General features: G+C 42.2%; 1 protein-coding gene across 1 annotated transcript in view; it reads right to left on the bottom strand.

The window, feature by feature from the left end:
• LOC111982464 (phosphoinositide 3-kinase regulatory subunit 5) overlaps window positions 1-20,026 on the bottom strand; it is a 32,617-nt gene that overhangs the window by 10,142 nt on the left and 2,449 nt on the right. Inside the window, exons 2-10 of the mRNA XM_070433788.1 lie at window positions 13,347-13,459; window positions 12,356-12,471; window positions 12,034-12,102; window positions 11,813-11,951; window positions 7,789-7,858; window positions 5,629-5,803; window positions 5,269-5,437; window positions 5,091-5,159; window positions 4,749-4,890 (exon numbers count right to left, since the gene is read on the bottom strand). Coding sequence (XP_070289889.1) covers window positions 4,749-4,890; window positions 5,091-5,159; window positions 5,269-5,437; window positions 5,629-5,803; window positions 7,789-7,858; window positions 11,813-11,951; window positions 12,034-12,102; window positions 12,356-12,471; window positions 13,347-13,446 — 1,049 coding nt within the window. The 5' untranslated portion in view covers window positions 13,447-13,459. The remainder of the gene's footprint in view (window positions 1-4,748; window positions 4,891-5,090; window positions 5,160-5,268; window positions 5,438-5,628; window positions 5,804-7,788; window positions 7,859-11,812; window positions 11,952-12,033; window positions 12,103-12,355; window positions 12,472-13,346; window positions 13,460-20,026) is intronic.

The raw sequence follows: 20,026 nt of genomic DNA on the forward strand, positions 1-20,026 counted from the left end.
AGGGCATGCTCAGCTCAAACTATTTGCTAACTATACTTCCATATTTCTCTGCGACAGAGCCTGGACTCGAACCAGGATCTCTTAGTGCACAGCCTTAGACTACTGTGCCCACTCGGAGGGCCTAGCTATGTAAACTTTAACATTGATTTATCCTGCAATAGATATTTGTTTCAATTCGGTAACATACATTTTTGTCTTCTAATGTCTCTTCGGGGAAAGTAATCTAAAAAGTAATGAATAATCAAAATGAAGTTGCTAAGTTTGGATAATACAACGTTACGTTACTTTGATTACAATTTTGGACAGTAATGTAACGGATTACATTTAGAAAGTAATCTACCAACCCTGCACATTACTGAGTACCAGTCTCCATATTTCAAGCATAGTGGTGGCTGCATCATGTGTGGGTATGTCTTGTAATCGTTAAGGACTGGGGAGTTTTTTAATAAAAAATACAACAAAATGGAGCTAAGAACAGGCAAAAATCTAGAGGAAAACATGGTACAGTCTGCTTCCACCAGACCATGGAGCATTAATTCACCTTTCAGCAGGCAAATAACCTTAAACACCAAGGTCAAATCTACACTGGAGTTGCTTACCAAGAAACATGAATGTGACTGAGTTACAGTTATGACTTAAGTAGTCTACTTGAAATCTATGGCAAGTCCTGAAAATGGTTGTCTAGCAATGTATCAACAACCAATTTGATAGAGCTTGAAGAATTTTGTGAAGAATAATGGGCAAATGTTGCATAATCCAGGTGTGGAAAGCTCTTGAGACTTACCAGATAAAGACTTACAGCTGTTATTGCTGCCAAAGGTGCTTCTACAAGTATTGACTCGGGTGTGAATACTTATGTTAAATTAGATATTTTCTGTATTTCAATTTCAATACATTGCAAAAACAATATGTTATAACTATCATTATGAGTATTGTGTGTAACATGGGTGAGTTGTTTTTATGTTTTATTTATTTTACAATTCGAATCAATTTGAATTTGCTGTAACACCGCTATATGTGAATGAGTCAAGCGGTATGAATACTTGAAGGCACTGTAGAGTATAACATTATATCGTATGAACTTGATCACCTCAAAATGTTCAAGTTAGGTGAGTTAATAGTCAAGTTAGTAAAACCGTCTGCGCAAACATGTGCCATTGATAATGGAGAAGTGCTTTACGTTCTGTGGTACCTGTTCTTTGAAAGCGGATGTGTGATATTCAATTCACCAAAGGAAAAAAACAGAACTAACAAACTGGCAAACTACAGGGAAGGAGATATATGACAGATAAAATAAGAATACCACTGAAATCGGAAGAAAGTCGCATCAGGGTACAGGGGCCAATGAATGAATGAGCTTGCTAGTGGTGTGAATGGGGATCACACTTTCTTTTTGTTGATTTGTGAGATGAAAAATATAATTGTGTGCCAATACAATACTTTCGTGTGCCAAGAAACAGTCAAACTTATTCAGCGTGTGTTCATTTCACAGGCATTTCCTATCACAGACTGGTGAGAGAAGAGCAAGGCCGGCACCTCAAAACATCGCTCCAAAACAATGTTAGGTTGTCAACAGTTTAACTGTTATTATTTACTACATATTATTATTGAATGATTGTACAATTTTGTCATGTGCACATGTAAACCACACGTCTGAACTTCCACTTCATTATTGGATTCTCAAAACCCCTTCCCTGCCAAATAATCACTACTTCCTTTTCACTCTCGTGTGTTTTTTCTTCTGTTAGCGTTCCCTTGTTCTGTTTCTGTGTAACTGCATGGTCTATCTACAGTTTAGGAAGTTTACATATACACTTAGGTTGGAGTCATTAAACTCATTTTTTCAACCACTCCACAAATTTCTTGTTCACAAACTATAATTTTGGCAATGTCGTTAGACATCTACTTTGTGCATGACACAAGTAATTTTCCAACAATTGTTTGCAAACAGATTATTTCACATATAATTCACGTGATCACATTGACTTGCCTTTAAACAGCTTGGAAAATTCCAGTAAAGATGTCCATGGCTTTAGAAGCTTTCTGATAGGCTAATTGACATCATTTTAGTCAATTGGAGGTTATCTGTGGATGGATTTCAAGGCCTACCTTCAAACTCAGTGCCTCTTTGCTTGACATCATGGGAAATCAAAAGAAATCAGCCAAAGACCTCAGAAAAAAATGTAGACCTCCACAAGTCTGTTCATCCGTAGGAGCAATTTCCCAAATGCCTGAAGGTACCACGTTCATCTGTACAAACAATAGTACGCAAGTGTAAACACCAGGGACCACGTAGCCATCATACTCTCAGGAAGGAGACGCGTTCTGTCTCCTAGATATGAACGTACTTTGTGCTCGAAAAGTGCAAATCAATCATAGAACAACAGCAAAGACCTTGTGAAGATGCTGGAGAAACCGGTGCAAAAGTATCTATATCCACAGTAAAACGAAGTCCTATATCGACATAACCTAAAAGGCCGCTCACAAGCAGGAAGAAGCCACTGCCCAAAACCGCCATAAAAAAGCCAGACTATGGTTTGCAACTGCACATGGGACAAAGATCGTACGTTTTGGAGAAATGTCCTCTGGTCTGATGAAACAAAATAGAACTGTTTGGCCATAATGACCATCGTTATGTTTGGAGGAAAAAGGGGGAGGTTAACAGCGAAGAACACCATCCCAAACCGTAAGCACGGGTGCAGCATCATGTTGTGGGGTGCTTTACAGGAGGACTGGTGCACTTTACAAAACTAGATGGCATTATGAGGAAGGAAAATTATGTGGCTATATTGAAGCAACATCTCAAGACATCACAGGAAGTTAAAGCTTGTTCGCAAGTGAGTCTTCCAAAATGGACAATGACCCCAAGCATACTTCCAAAGTTGTGGCAAAATGCTCAACGACAACAAATCAAGATTGGAGTGCCATCACAAAGCCCTGACCTCATTCCTATGGAAAATGTTGGCAGAACTGAAAAAGTGTGTGCGAGCAAGGAGGCCTACAAACCTGACTCAGTTACGCCAGCTTTATCAGAGAATGGGCCAAAATGCACCCAACTTATTGTGGGAAGCTGTGGAAGGCTACCTGAACACTTTGACACAAGTTAAACAATTTAAAAGCAATGCTACCAAATACTAATTGAGTATGTGAACTTCTGACCCACTGGAATGTGATGAAATAAATAAATAAATAAAAATTCTCTACTATTATTCTGACATTTCAAATTCTTAAAATAAAGTGTGATCCTAACTGACCTAAAACAGGAATATTTTATCTAGGATTAAATGTCAGGAATTGTGAAAAACTGAGTTTAAATGTATTTGGCTGAGGTGAATGTAAACTTCAGACTTCAACTATATATACACGTCTTTGTATGTGTGCAGAGACAAAGGCATTTGTATCTTCCTGTTCTACAATTCATGTAACAAGGAATAATAATATTGACTCGTTTTAGAGTGCAGACCTCCATCTGGGTTTTTCACCATGTCAACCCTATGTCATCTCATCCCATAGGACGTTCTGTTGATGAACCCTAGTGAGTGCCTCCTGAGTTCCTGTCTGTAGCAGACCAACTGAGTAGTATCCAACGGTCCCAGAGAGAGACATACACACCCTGGCAAACATGCCTACCAGGCTACCCTGGGCACAAAGTACCCCCTGGCCAGCATCCACAAAGCCCTGCAGGTACTGGACAACGCAATATACCACTGGAACTCGTACAGATACCGATAGAAATAGTGATTTCTAGCTAAGATTTTGTTAGTCTCGATGGCTGTGTAATCTGTTAGTTTTCCATCATAGTCAAAATCAATGTTTAGTAGTTTGTTAGTACCCGTTCTTCTGTACAGTAACACAACATGACTGTCTCTCCACAGGTCAAGAGTCTAGAGAGCTGGCGGAGATCTTCTCCATGGTAACCGACGTCCTGGAGACGGCCGCTGCCATGGACGGACCCGGCGAAAGGCCGTGATCATGTGACCCAGGCCTGGAGGAGCTGAGGGAGAGGATGGGCGCCAGCGTCCAATGGCAGGAAGTCTGACGGTGAGAGGCGGAGCCTAACCAGTGTATTGATTTGTCAAAATGAGGCTAATGAGAAATTTTCATACAATATGTGTAAAGTTGTTTTGTGTATTTACTCTGCGTTCTCTCTCTGGCGTAGGTTACTATAGGCCCTCGCCACCTTGCCCGCCACGTGGTCGGCCCCGAACACTACCACCCTCAGGGTGGTGGCATTACTGTCACCCTCCTCGTCACTGCTCAGGATGGGCCTCCGGCGGAAGCACACRTGCTTGAGGGCCTGGGAGGTACAGGGGGTCTGGAACAAGGAGTCTGGGCTGCGTAGGTGCACCTGCTGCGGGAGGGAGTTGGAGCGCTTTGAACGAACCGCGACCAAGTCCTTAGCATCTGGGCTGCCGAGGCTCTTGGCTCTGGTCAGGGACTGCGTCTTTGTCTTGAAGAAACGGGAGAAGTGCTGGCTCAGACGGGCCGAAGCTTTGGTTGACTTGCCGGACGATGGGCTCCGTTCCAACGGGGAGGGGCTGGAGGTGGCGTCCTCGGGGTCTTCGTAGAAGTCGCTGTCGATGCCGGAAGTGACTGAGAGAACGGAGGGGGCGTAGGATCCGGAGGCCAAGGACAAGGTGGAGTACATGGAGTCTTTAGAGGCAGTGGAGAGGGAGGAGACGGTGGAGAAGGTAGAGGCTCGGTGGTCCATGCTGCAGCAGTTGTACATAGACATGGCGGAGACAAACTCCTCCTCTCCTTCCTCTCCCTCTTCCAGGTCGAACTCTGCCCCTTCCTCCTCCTCCTCCTCCTCCTCGCCGTCACCCTGACCACTGGAGGTCTGGAAGCCGGTTAGGTCATGCTCGTTCTCCAGGATGGTGTTGAGGATATCTGAAAATCACAAGGACACAKTCTATCAGTTGCATGTACTGTAAAGCACCGTCTACAAATGTATTTATCACAATCCAAGTCGAAACCATCAAACAGAAAGGAAAGTTAACCTAGGTAGGAGAAACCTAGAGAGGAACCAGACTCAAGGGGGATCCCATGACAAGCCATTTCATGAGAGAGTGAAGACCAAAGTCCTTTACCAAAGTTGTCCTTGTCCCAGTGAAACATGTAGCACTTGGCTGTGGGCAGTGGTAGAGTTTGCAGCATTCCTAAAAACAGAGTAAATACAACAAAACAACATTTACACATATTGTATGAAAATTTCTCATTAGCCTCATTTTGACAAATCAATACACTGGTTAGGCTCCGCCCTCTCACCGTCAGACTTCCTGCCATTGGACGCTGGGACGCCCATCCTCTCCCTCAGCTCCTCCAGGCCCTGGGTCACATGATCACGGCCTTTCGCCGGGTCGTCCATGGCAGCGGCCGTCTCCAGGACGTCGGTTACCATGGAGAAGATCTCCGCCAGCTCCTCTAGACTCTTGACCTGTGGAGAGACAGTCATGTTGTGTTACTGTACAGAAGACGGGTACTAACAAACTACTAAACATTGATTTTGACTATGATGGAAAACTAACAGATTACACAGCCATCGAGACTAACAAAATCTTAGCTAGAAATCACTATTTCTATCGGTATCTGTACAGCGTTCCAGTGGTATATTGCGTTGTCCAGTACCTGCAGGGCTTTGTGGATGCTGGCCAGGGGGTACTTTGTGCCCAGGGTAGCCTGGTAGGCATGTTTGACCAGGGTGATGTATGTCTCTCTCTGGGACCGTTGGATACTACTCAGTTGGTCTGCTACAGACAGGAACTCAGGAGGCACCTCACTAGGGTTCATCAACAGAACCGTCCTATAGGGATGAGATGACATAGGGTTGACATGGTGAAAAACCCAGATGGAGGTCTGCACTCTAAAAACGAGTCAATATTATTATTCCTTGTTACATGAATTGTAGAACAGGAAGATACAAATGCCTTTGTCTCTCGGCACACATACAAAGACGTGTATATATAGTTGAAGTCTGAAGTTTACATTCACCTCAGCCAAATACATTTAAACTCAGTTTTTCACAATTCCTGACATTTAATCCTAGTAAAAATTCCCTGTTTTAGGTCAGTTAGGATCACCACTTTATTTTAAGAATTTGAAATGTCAGAATAATAGTAGAGAGAATTTTTATTTATTTATTTATTTCATCACATTCCCAGTGGGTCAGAAGTTCACATACTCAATTAGTATTTGGTAGCATTGCCTTTAAATTGTTTAACTTGTGTCAAACGTTTCAGGTAGCCTTCCACAAGCTTCCCACAATAAGTTGGGTGCATTTTGGCCCATTCCTCCTGATAAAGCTGGCGTAACTGAGTCAGGTTTGTAGGCCTCCTTGCTCACACACACTTTTTCAGTTCTGCCCACACATTTTCCATAGGAATGAGGTCAGGGCTTTGTGATGGCCACTCCAATACCTTGACTTTGTTGTCGTTGAGCCATTTTGCCACAACTTTGGAAGTATGCTTGGGGTCATTGTCCATTTGGAAGACTCACTTGCGAACAAGCTTTAACTTCCTGACTGATGTCTTGAGATGTTGCTTCAATATAGCCACATAATTTTCCTTCCTCATAATGCCATCTAGTTTGTAAAGTGCACCAGTCCCTCCTGTAGCAAAGCACCCCCACAACATGATGCTGCCACCCCCGTGCTTCACGGTTGGGATGGTGTTCTTCGGCTTGTAACCCTCCCCCTTTTTCCTCCAAACATAACGATGGTCATTATGGCCAAACAGTTCTATTTTTGTTTCATCAGACCAGAGGACATTTCTCCAAAACGTACGATCTTTGTCCCCATGTGCAGTTGCAAACCGTAGTCTGGCTTTTTTTTTGGCGGTTTTGGAGCAGTGGCTTCTTCCTTGCTGAGCGGCCTTTTAGGTTATGTCGATATAGGACTCGTTTTACTGTGGATATAGATACTTTTGCACCGGTTTCCTCCAGCATCTTCACAAGGTCCTTTGCTGTTGTTCTATGATTGATTTGCACTTTTCGCACCAAAGTACGTTCATCTCTAGGAGACAGAACGCGTCTCCTTCCTGAGTGGTATGACGGGTGCGTGGTCCCATGGTGTTTATACTTGCGTACTATTGTTTGTACAGATGAACGTGGTACCTTCAGGCATTTGGAAATTGCTCCTACGGATGAACCAGACTTGTGGAGGTCTACAATTTTTTTTCTGAGGTCTTGGCTGATTTCTTTTGATTTTCCCATGATGTCAAGCAAAGAGGCACTGAGTTTGAAGGTAGGCCTTGAAATCCATCCACAGGTACACCTCCAATTGACTAAAATGATGTCAATTAGCCTATCAGAAGCTTCTAAAGCCATGACATCCTTTACTGGAATTTTCCAAGCTGTTTAAAGGCACAGTCAATGTGATACAGTGAATTATATGTGAAATAATCTGTTTGCAAACAATTGTTGGAAAAATTACTTGTGTCATGCACAAAGTAGATGTCCTAACCGACTTGCCAAAATTATAGTTTGTTAACAAGAAATTTGTGGAGTGGTTGAAAAATGAGTWTTAATGACTCCAACCTAAGTGTATGTAAACTTCCTAAACTGTAGATACACATGCAGTTACACAGAAACAGAACAAGGGGAACGCTAACAGAAGAAAAACCAACACGAGAGTGAAAAGGAAGTAGTGATATATTGGGCAGGGAAGGGGTKTTGAGAACCAATAACTGAAGTGGAGTTCCAGACGTGTGGTTTACATGTGCATGACAAAATTGTACAATCATTCATAATAATATGTAGTAAAATATAACAGTTAAACTGTTGACAACCTACATTGTTTTTGAGCGATGTTTTGAGGTGGCCAGGCCTTGCTCTTCTCTCACCAGTCTGTGATAGGAAATGCCTGTGAAATGAACACACGCTGAATAAGTTGACTGTTCTTGGCACACGAAAGTATTGTATTGCACACAATTATATATTTTCATCTCACAACATCACAAAATAGTGATCCCCATTCACACCACTGCAAGCTCATTCATTCATTGGCCTGTACCTGAYGCGACTTTCTCCGATTTCAGTGGTATTCTTTATCTTATCTGTCATTATCCTCTTCCCTGTAGTTGACAGGTTGTTATAGTTCTGCTTTTTTTCCTTTGGTGAATTGAAATATCACACATCCGCTTTCAAAGAACAGGCTACCACAGAACCGTAAAGCACTTCTCCATTATCAATGGCACATGTTTGCGCAGACAGGTTTACCTAACTTGACTATTAACKCACCTAACTTGAACATTTTGAGGTGATCAAGTTCATACGATTATGTTATATCTACAGTGCCTTCAAGTATTCATACCCCTTGACTCATTCCACATATAGCGGTGTTACAGCCAAATTCAAAATTGATCTGAATTGTAAAAATAAATAAAAATAAAAACACAACTCACCCATGTTACACACAATACCTCATAATGATAGTTATAACATATTGTTTTTGCAAATGTATTGAAATTGAAATACAGAAATATCTAATTTACATAAGTATTCACRCCCGAGTCAATACTTGTAGAAGCACCTTTGGCAGCAATAACAGCTGTAAGTCTTTCTGGGTAAGTCTCTAASAGCTTTCCACACCTGGATTATGCAACATTTGCCCATTATTCTTCACAAAATTCTTCAAGCTCTATCAAATTGGTTGTTGATCATTGCTAGACAACCATTTTCAGGACTTGCCATAGATTTTCAAGTAGACTTAAGTCATAACTGTAACTCAGCCACATTCACTGTCTTCTTGGTAAGCAACTCCAGTGTAGATTTGACCTTGTGTTTAAGGTTATTGTCCTGCTGAAAGGTGAATTAATCTCCCAGTGTCTGGTGGAAAGCAGACTGTACCATGTTTTCCTCTAGGATTTTGCCTGTTCTTAGCTCCATTCTGTTAATTTTTTATCCTAAAAAACTCCCCAGTCCTTAACGATTACAAGCATACCCACAACATGATGCAGCCACCACTATGCTTGAAAATATGGAGACTGGTACTCAGTAATGTGCAGGGTTGGGTAGATTACTTTCTAAATGTAATCCGTTACAGTTACCTGTCCAAAATTGTAATCAGTAACGTAACGTATGTATTATCCAAACTTAGCAACTTCATTTGATTACATTCCATTACTTTYAGATTACTTTCCCCGTAAGAGACATTAGAAGACAAAAATGTATGTTACCAATTGAACAACATCTATTGCAGGATAAATCAATGTTAAAGTTTACATAGCTAGGCCTCCCGAGTGGCACAGTAGTCTAAGGCTGTGCCACTAGAGATCCTGGTTCGAGTCCAGGCTCTGTCGCAGAGAAATATGGAAGTATAGATTAGCCAAATAGTTTGAGCTGAGCATGACCCCWAAACTAAAGACTTATTAGCAAGCCCTAGTCTGTTGTTAATGATTTTGTAGTCATGGAGGACTCATTGATTCGAGTTGAAAAATAAATGTTGCGCTCATGGAATGGCATGCTTTGCCAAGAGTGCAAAGCTGTCATCAAGGCAAAGGGTGGCTATTTTGAAGATTCTAAAATATATTTTGTTTAACACTTTTTTGGTTACTACATGATTCCTTATGTGTTATTTCATAGTTTTGATGCCTTCAGTATTATTCTACAATGTAGAAAATAATAAAAAATAAAGAAAAACCCTTGAATGAGTAGGTGTGTCCAAAGTTTTATATATAATTTATAAGTCGAAAAATGGATATAGCAACTACAGACTGCCCCTTTAAGTCTTTCAAAAGTGTGCAAGTTTGAGCATGTGTCCATTAGGCCTATGGATTTATTTTTATCAGCATTAATTAGATTGCACAATAAAAGCCCCACTTTTGTTCCATAGACTTGGATCTGCACTATGCAGCTGCAGGAGCACATTTTTCACTGTCTGTCCACTGGTTTCAAAAACAATGATTGATAGGAAGTTTAAACTTMTTGTATTCAACCATTATTGGGTTCAAATACACATTTAGATTTGTGAACAGTCATCCACAGCAACCACAATCCGTATGGCGCAAATAGCTAAATGTCATGGCTTTAGAAGCTTCTGATAAAATTCACCCAACTGACTGTGGGAAGCTTGTGGAAGGCTAACCAAAACGTTTGACCCAAGTTAAACAATTTAAAGGCAATGCTACCAAATACTAATTGAGTATGTAAACTTCTGACCCACTGGGAATGTGATGAAACAAATAAAATCTGAAATAAATCATTCTCTCTACAATTATTCTGACATTTCACATTCTTAAAATAAAGTGGTGATCCTAACTGACCTAAAACAGTGATTTTTTACAAGGATTAAATGTCAGGAATTGTGGAAAAACTGAGTTGAAATGTATTTAGCTAAGGTGTATGTAAACTTCCGACATCAACTGTATGTAGATATCAATAATAAATGATATCCCCGTAGACTACACCACTGCTGTCATCCTTACCGCCAAGCGTTTATTCAAGTTGGATAATCTTTGGATGCYGACAGCAGTCGCACCATTGGAAGACACTGCTTGGACTGTGGCCTACAAAAGCCTATTCCTGCTCTTTTCCCACGATCCATCAAACACATTTGGTGTCTCATCACTGATTTCTGGTCAGACTCCCTCAGGTGGAACAAACTTAAAATGTGCCCCTTTTTTCAATGCTGATTTGAATGTCATTGAAAAACACAGAAGTGTCAAATATTTCTTTCTGCAAACATCCTTTCTGAATTTAAAAGTAATCCTTGAAGTAACCATCTAGTTTTTCAAAAGTAATCTGTACTCTGATTACAATATTTTTGCTGGTAACGTAACAGATTACAGTTATCGTTTTTTTGTAATCCCTTACATGTAATCCGTTACTCCCCAACCCAGGTAATGTGTTGTATTGGATGTGCCCCAAACATAACAATATATATTCATGACAAAAAGTGAATTGCTTTGCCATATTTTTGCAGTATTACTTTAGTGCCTTGTTGCAAACAGGATGTATGATTTTGAATATTTATATTCTCTACAGGCTTCCTTTTTTCCCACTCTGTCAAGTAGGTGGCGTAACAACAATGTTGTCCATGTAACTTACTATGGGACTTGTTAAGCGAATGTTCACTCCTGAACTTATTTAGGCTTGCCATAAATAAGGGGTTGAATACTTATTTACTCAAGACATTTCAGCTTTTCATTTTTTATTAATTAGTACAATTTCTAAGAACATAATTCCACTTTGACGTTATGGGGTATTGTGTGTAGGCCAGTGATGAAATAAATCTCCATTTGAGCCATTTTAAATTCAGACTAACACAACAAAATGTGGAAAAAGTCAAGGGGTGTGAATACTTTCTGAAGGCCCTGTGTTTGTGCGTTTCATCTTACTGTTTTATCTGTTTGAGTCACTAGGGGGCAGTCACTGATCATGGGTGACTGCGTCACAGTACATGACATGGGGTGCATTCATTACGGAAACTGTTCACCGTTTAAGAATCAAACGTAATTAACCAAAGCAAACTGAACGAAACGGGGAGGGACCCACCTGAATTTGTCCAATAGAAACTCTTGTTTGCGTTTTCTGTGTTTGGAGTAAACAGTTTCTTGCAAAATGTTTTGCAACAGAATCGGCGTAATGATTACACGCCTGAGCAACTACGGCTCGGAAAATTGAGGGAGAAGAAGTCGATCTAAGCACTTGTCGCCTCACATAAAAGGAAGGCTGTCTTACACATGTCTGTTTTTGACCTCATATTAATTCACAGTCCACATCATGATCGTCAATGAAGTAAATGAATAGTTCAAAACCCCATTGAAGCATGGATAGTTATTAAAACCTAGAGTAGCCCACATCTTTCCAAGTTTACCTGGGGCCTTGAGTTCCTGGTGTAAGGTGGAGAGCAGTCCTTTACACACGCTGCAGTAAGGCTCTGGCCAAGTCAGGAAACAGCCAAACACCTCACAGGCCTCCTCCAGCAGCTCCGTGGCAGGGGGACAGAAGGGGGTCTGCAACCAGAAAACAAACCTAGTTACAGGTAACTAAGGTTGGGGTTCTCGTGTTTGGTTTATTGATTGATTGATTGATTACCTGTAACAGAGTGGAGGAGAACATGATAGCGAGGGGAGCCACAAGCTCATACTGACACTGATCCTGGACCTGCACACACATACAGAGACCCAAAAGTTCATTCACATGTCCACACCTCATATGTTCAGTTCTYAATTCCCACCACAAGGTGCCATACTGCTCCTAATCACATACTGTAGATCAGACTAAAATCCCATCTACATTCTGTAGAGGCAAGGGGTCATCATGACATGTGACCATAAGAATATAGGTCATAGCAGCATCCTGAGTAGAGGAGTTATGTATGCCTCTGCCCTTTCAGTAATGACCTGTGACCCCTCACCTCTCGGGTCTTCCTGAGGATCTGCTGCAGGAGGATGAGGAAGTTCTCCGGGTCTCTCTTCACCAATTCCTCCAGACTCCAGCGGTTCATCGACTGGCCCGCTGAGCACATCAGGACTGAAACACACACACGTCACATCAGAGGCCACATTGTGCAACATGTTATGAATATAGAACACGCAGCTTCCCTGAAGGGTACACGGCGTACTTCGAACAAATTAATAACATAATTTCAACACCGTATGTGGCAACAAAGTACCTCCTGAAAATGTGATGTATAAAACCACAGGGTGTAGGTGTATGATATCTGACACAGTCGGTGCTGCTACGCTCTGCTACACTAACCGATCCTACCCCCTCACACTACCTCATCATACTTCCAGGCACACTGCGGTCCATGCCACCACGGTCTCTCTGTGTGTGTGTGTGTGTGTGTGTGTGTGTGTGTGCGCGCACCACTTCCGCCACAGCCATAGTGTCAACGTTGATACTTCCTCTAGCGCGTAATAACACTTCGCTGACAGTTTTCAACAACAACAGGCTTACTAGGCCTACTGGGCTTCAGGTATACCTGTCACAACGAACAGTTGTGGTGCTCAGAAGTTGAGAAAGAACAACAATTTACTGTCAGTGTGGTCTGACTGATGACGATCTTCCAGTGGAGGTGTTAACGTGTTGCTGGACACTTGAAATGTGAAACGTCTCATATGATTTGATATCATGTCGACTTTCTGTAACACCACACTTAGAAAGTGTTCCTACGGTTTGGATCAATACTATGACATGAATTACATGCAACAGTGACACTGAACAGGCCTGCTTTCCATATCATGTGAACAACCATATTATGCCTTTCTTAAGAAATAAAGCACTGTACGTCAAGTGAAATACACTGGGAATCAAATTCCCTGAGAATGAATACTAAGGTCGCCAATGAAGAGATGAAATACACCCGCCCATGTCCGACCCTGCTCAGCCCAGATGAGGCTTACCGTTCCAGGGTTGTGGTGCCGTGGGGCTGGGTCTGAGCCCATCCAGACATCGGTCCAGAGCATGCTGGATCCGGTCCTCAGTACACGACGTGTGCTGCATGTCTTCTCACGACCTGGAGTAGAAGAGAGGGATAAGATTAACATCACGCCTCTCTCCATTCATCCCTCCCTTTCCGTGAAAGCATATTAGACTGTCATCAGATCAAGGAAGTAAACAGAGGTCCAGTTTTGCATCTTGGTATACAACGCAGGGGACATATGAAAATGCCCTCATGAGTTCTGTGGAAAAGCCACAGGACAGGAGGGAATTTCAGGGGGATGGAGAGATAAACAAACTGTTATTCTATCTTCTCTTGCCCTTCTTATAGTTTATTACATTTCTATGGCCCTTCATAGGCATCGCCCTCATCTGTGTTCCTGGGAATCATATAGAGACAATAGGTTATGGGACTTCCTGATATTAGGATGCACAACAGGGGCATGTTCAGTAGAAACCAAACGATTTGAACATGTTWTGAAACAGAGAACATGAACTSGTATATTMGAAAATCAAATTTTTCGGCKAAWTTTTTTTTCTGTGTCGCGCCTGTTTCGACCCAGGTGTTAGGCTCTATGGTTGGGCTTTGTTTCAGTCGTGTTATAATTGTGTTGTATCTCCTGTTATGCATGACAGGATGAGGGTGTTGTTTTATAACAGGCAATTTCACTCTCAATCACAGGAGTTTCATGTTTCTGTAATCCAGTCTCTGCATCAACGTAATAAGATCCAATAACAGTCGCATTAATAAATGTACATTATTTACATTACCCTCAAAACTACTGGAGGCTGATTCATTTTCTGTCTATTACTATAATAACTGGTAATAATTTGTTAATAATTATGTAATTGAACTAAAATGTCTAATTGTTTTTCACAACATTCTTCAAGTAACGTCAGTGACATGTGACTACCTCACCACTTGATAACATACAGTGGTAAGTACAGTAACCTACTGTATGAGTGTGTTGACCGCACATTGATCAACAGCCAGACGKTTTTTGGTCATGACACAATCTGCAGATGTCTCAAGAAAGGCCTGTAAAAATGACTGTCAAAGTCATTGGTGTGTTGTTGACCAGCTACAGTAATGTAGGATACTGGACATTCACAATAGAAGCAGCTATTGTATTAGCCCGAGTGCCAATCTATTTGTGCCATCATGCTAACTTCGTATCACTCATTGTCATACCTTTATCCTGACAATAAGAGCAGTAGGAGTTGGCAAGAGCACGAACAGATCTGGGACCAGGCTAGGAGTGTATGAATTGACTGTACACATTCTAAGATTCCAATATGGGGACATATCCAATGGTACTGTCCTCGGCAGCAGCCGCACTACGTATTGTCCTTTCTTGCCCCACTGGGGAACTTTACCATGGGTTAGAGCCCAGGKTTGGGGTTTCCAAAGTGGACAGTGCAGCTTCCTTTATTGAGTGAAAACAAACTTTCTTCCATAAGACAAGACACTTCAATCCCTCCCACCAACTACAAGTGTTTGTATCCAATAACAGGCTCAAAAACTCCCCATCGAGACAGAGAAATCCCCTATAACCCACATGTGAGTGATAATGTGTGCCAGATAGCACCGCGCTGCATATGAATCTGTGCCTATGAATGACTCACACAAATGCACAACAAAAGGTCAGAGGAGTGATCGCCATGGTGATTAGCGGTAATATCTCACCAAATTACGGTGAACGAAAAACCACCAGACACCTGCACTGAGTGGACTTACGCTGATTCTGACCAACCGATGCTCATCTATGAGTGTTCCTCACGGGCCTCATGTCGATACGAGTCTGTTTTTCTGTTTCAGCTTTAAGTCAAAACAAGCACTACCTCATTTGAAGCATTTGAAATCCAGGAGCAGGCTTCGTTTGGGTCCTGGAAACCTGGCTTTTGAAGTAATGTTACAGGGGCCAGGGGTTAGACCAAACCAAGCTTTCTCAACTGGGTCATGCAGCTGCTGTTGAGAGAGGCAATGATATAAATGCTCACGGTGAGAAGTCTCCCTATTTGTAGGTCTTGCGGGGGACTTTTCACAGTATTGACTGCAGGACAGGAAACTGTCATTGTGTACAGATGGGCCTGGGGGGGGGCACACACACACACATACACAWAGAAACAGACAAATACCACAGGAGGTTGGTGGCACCTTAATTGAGGAGGACGGGCTCGTGGTAATGGCTGGAGCGGAATCAGTGGCATGGTATCAAATACACCAAACACACGGTTTCCATGTCACTCCATTTGCTCCGTTCTGGCCGTTAATATGAGCTGTCCTTCCCTCAGCAGCCTCCTGTGACACACAAACACAGCGGGGCCAGAGAGCGGCGAGTCAGACAGATGGGGAAAACGAGGGTTACCCCCGGCTCCAGAAGCTAACCGGCGGGGCGCCCCCACCATTTAAGGCCCCTAAGGAACCATGAGAGGAAGAGCATGTGACCAAAGGCCAGGGGGGTCAGAGTAATTCAACCATGATTGTCCAGCACCACTACTGTTAACAACAATATGGTGAACCCTGACAATAACAATAGAAGTTACATAAACATAAACACTTCCATACAGCCTAGTTCTCAGCCCCCCGCCGGCCACGCTAAAGGTGTATTGTATCCCCCAGAAGTGTTATAGCCTGGTCTGAGATCTGTTTGGGCTGTCTGGCCATTGTTTGAGTTGACAATGACCATAGGAGTTGGCAGGACAACGCAAACAGGTCTGGGACCAGGCAAGATGTGTTATGAGTGGCACGGTCAGTAGGTGTAGGAAAGTTACTGTTTGATACTAACCGGTAAATGACCCACCGGTCATTGTGGAACTATACTGTGTTGGAGAGAGGCCAGGTGGAATGGGAAGGAACTAATAAGTCATATAAGTTCTGATGGCTGTATCCAGCCTAGGGTCAGATGTTGACTCTGGGTATAATAAAGAAACTCTTATGATCTCATATACACAGTTGGATATTCAGAGTGAGTCATCCACTGCCATATAATGGCTGACTGTAGGTTATTAACTTATTTAAATGATTAGGTAGTGGTATGAATGCATTAAGTATGGATAATGAATGTGTAATGAAGTCCTTCAAACAAAGTGTTAAACATTTTCTAAACATCAGTGACTGTTGGATAGATTCCACACTGTCAATGTAACACTAGCATAAATTAACGGGCTGTTCTACAAAATTCTATTCAGGTATTGAATCATTCTGTTTACATGGCAACTATTGAAAATATATGAAACTGTGGGTTTTCATAAGAGGATGTATGAAAGTCCTCTCAAACGTCAACACGGTCACTTCCACATTTTCAGCTGTTGCAACAGAGGTTAATAAGGAAAGCTGACTAAAAGTCACATGTCTGTCTCTAGGTGCCATGTCCCCGGTCTCTCCTTTGTCCTTCACATCACATATCATTTTGGAGTACGCTACACTCTTAGAAAAAAGGGTGCTATCTAGAACCCAAAAATTGTTTGTTGGCTGTCCCCATGGGACTTTGAAGAACCCTTTTTGGTTCCTGGTAGAACCCTTTTGGGTTCCATCTAGAACCCTTTCCACAGAGGGTTCTACATAGAACCCAAAAGAGTTCTACCTGGATCCAAAAAGGGTTCAACCTGGATCCAAAAAGGGTTCTCCTATGGGGACAGCCGGAGAACGCTTTGGGAACCCTTTTTCCCTAAAAGTGTAGCGTCTGCAGCATGACACATCCAACCTCATCCAAATAATCAATTAGGATCAGCTAGATCAACACAAACAATTGGGTCCCGGTATAAACCAAAATACTTGGATTGGAGTGCCACGATCAGGCCAACAAGTGAGTCATATTGAGCCTGACCGAACACAACCTGACTATTTCGTCTTATTGTCAGCAGATTTATAGGTCAAGTCTGAATGTGACTCAATCCTGGTGGAGCACCCTTGCACACAGCTGTGGCATGATGAAGGCACTCAAGTAACCTCAAGTCAACAGTAACAAGATCTTCAGCTTGCCGCTAGCCGGGTTGCCAGATCTGTGTATACTTTAGCCAACTCTCCAATACAATGAACAACAGAAGAGTTAGCACAAGCAGATCTGGCAACCAGGGTAGCTTCCCACTCTGCCTGTAACCCCCACAGAGATCCTATTAAATGACTATGTCATTCTATGGTACCCTTCCCTCAAAAACAGTGTTACAGCCATGACAACGAGCAACAGATCTGGCAACCAGGTTAGCCCTCCACTTTCTTCTCTGCCTCTATAACGCTCTACCCTCAGACACAGTGTGAGACTCTTCCTTCTTCCCAAGTCTTTCCTTTCCTCTGGCCCAGCCTGATCACATTTCCAACAGCTTGCAAACAGGAAGATATCTCCCCAGCTCTGGAAGGGAAGCAGGTGCCTGTCCATTGTTGTGGTGTGATCAGCCTCTCAGATAGACTCCCACAGACAAGGGAGGAGGTGGTGGAGGGGGGGTCGTTTCATTGTACTTTAATTGATAGTCCCATATCCCCATCCAATCTTCCTCTGTTGGGTTTAAAACACTGATGGCCCCGTCCTCTCCTCGTACACCTTACCCTCCGTTCTTTCACTCAACCGGACTACTGCATGAGCACCAGCCTCTTATGGTTTTAGGATATAACAGAAGTTGAACAATAATACGATAATGCTCTGCTGTAAATTGCTTCCTCTTTTGTTCAATGCAACTACCGGCGAGCGGGTGTCTTTCGCACGTACAGGCCCAACCAGGTACAGTGGGATGCAGTGGCAGGGTATCGATGATGGTAAAAGTTCATTAGACTCCATGGTGGAAGTATAGAAGCGGCCACATCTGCAGTTACTGAACACTTTTATCCCCCCGCATTAGAGTCCTTAGTGTACACCCGACACATATTTTTGATCAGATTCAGGACACAATTTAGACAAGAGACAACAGATCCACAAGGTGGATGGGAGTCGGAACAACAGTGTCATTATACACAGACTTTGATCCTCACGTCCCCAGTAAAGGTATTATTAGAGGGAGTGGACAATTATGCAAATATGGTCTGAATTGAATGATGATGTTGTTGCACTGGATGTTATGGACGACGAGCCAGGTCTGATATAAGACACGGCTACAAGCATCCACACTGTTGTATGTATATATATATATATATATATATATATATATATCCACATTTATAGCTAGACTGTCAGTTAGAATATGCTGAGCACATGATTTGTAAATCAGGAAAATCAGTCAAGGTGTATAATGTTGACTGCTCTAACCCAATCATTAGTGTATAATGTGCAATGTAGATGTAGTATATGCAATGTGGAAGACCTGGGGGCGTGTTCAGGTGACATTCCGATAGAAATATGTTTGACAAAATATGTAGAACAAACATGCCTCTCTGACATGTAGAATAAAGAATCATGTCAGCTCTATTTACTACATTTCTATCTGCAACGCTCCACGTTTGCCTCCTGAGCGTACCCCTGGGCGAGTGAGGTGTATATCATGTGGGAAAGTTCTGTGAAAACATAGATTCTGTAGATAAGACTGGTAAAGAGGTAAACAGGAAGAGAGGTTGTGTGAATCATACTGCGTGGCGTTTTGATGTGAGTGCTAACCAAACGATCTTGTCTGCTAAAAATGGGTGTTGCCGCTTTCACTAGTGCTTGGAGGTAGATATAGGGAGGTAGGTGACATCCAATCACACGCTGAAGAGAGGCAGGTAGCCTAGCGGTTAAGAGCTTTGAGCCAGTAATCTTAAGGTTTATGGTTCGAATCCCCGAGCTGACTAGGTGAAAAATCAGTCGATGTGCCCTTGAGCATGGTACTTAACCATAGTTGCTCCTTTAGGTTGCTCTGGGTAATAGTGTCTGTGAAATTACTTTGGTTAATAGTTTGCTAGGGTTATAAATATTCTTAGTGCTCACAATAGACTGAAACCTAAAACGGAAACACACTTGTACATCAAGAGCAGGTTGTTAGAAAGTGCATTTGCAGATATGAAATAAAGTATTCTGTTTCATTCTGCCTTCGCCATAAACCAGTGAATCCACGCTGATGATTGGGATATGGATTAAATAGTTCCTTGTGTAATATTACTAGAATTCTTTGAAAAACTGCAACACCCAACTGCAGAGGCCATTTCCCAATCTTCGACTAATCTTTGAGCCAAACACGGAGTAGAAATATGTATGACTGACAGACTTCCACTTACCCATCTACAGTGCACTCGGAAAGTATTCAGACCGTTACGTTACAGCCTTAATCTAAAATGTATTAAATGCCATTTTTTTCTCAATCTACACATAATACCCCATAATGACAAAGCAAAAACAGTTGACATTTTTGCAAATGTAAAAAAAAAAAAAAAACTGAAATACTTTATTTACATCAGTATTCAGACCCTTTGCCATAAGACTCAAAATTGAGCTCAGGTGCATCCAGTTACCATTGATCATTCCTGAGATGTTTCTACACCTTGATTGGAGTCCGCCTGTGGTAAATTCAATTGATTGGACATTATTTGGAAAGACACACACCTGTTTATATAAAAGGTTCCACAATTGACAGTGCAAGTCTGAGCAAAAACCAAGCCATGAGGTCGAAGGAATTGTCGGTAGAACTCTGAAACAGGATTGTGTCGAGGCACAGATCTGGGGAAGGGTACCACAAAATG

Source organism: Salvelinus sp. IW2-2015, linkage group LG21, assembly GCF_002910315.2.
Source record: "Salvelinus sp. IW2-2015 linkage group LG21, ASM291031v2, whole genome shotgun sequence".
Taxonomy (NCBI): Eukaryota; Metazoa; Chordata; class Actinopteri; order Salmoniformes; family Salmonidae; genus Salvelinus; species Salvelinus sp. IW2-2015.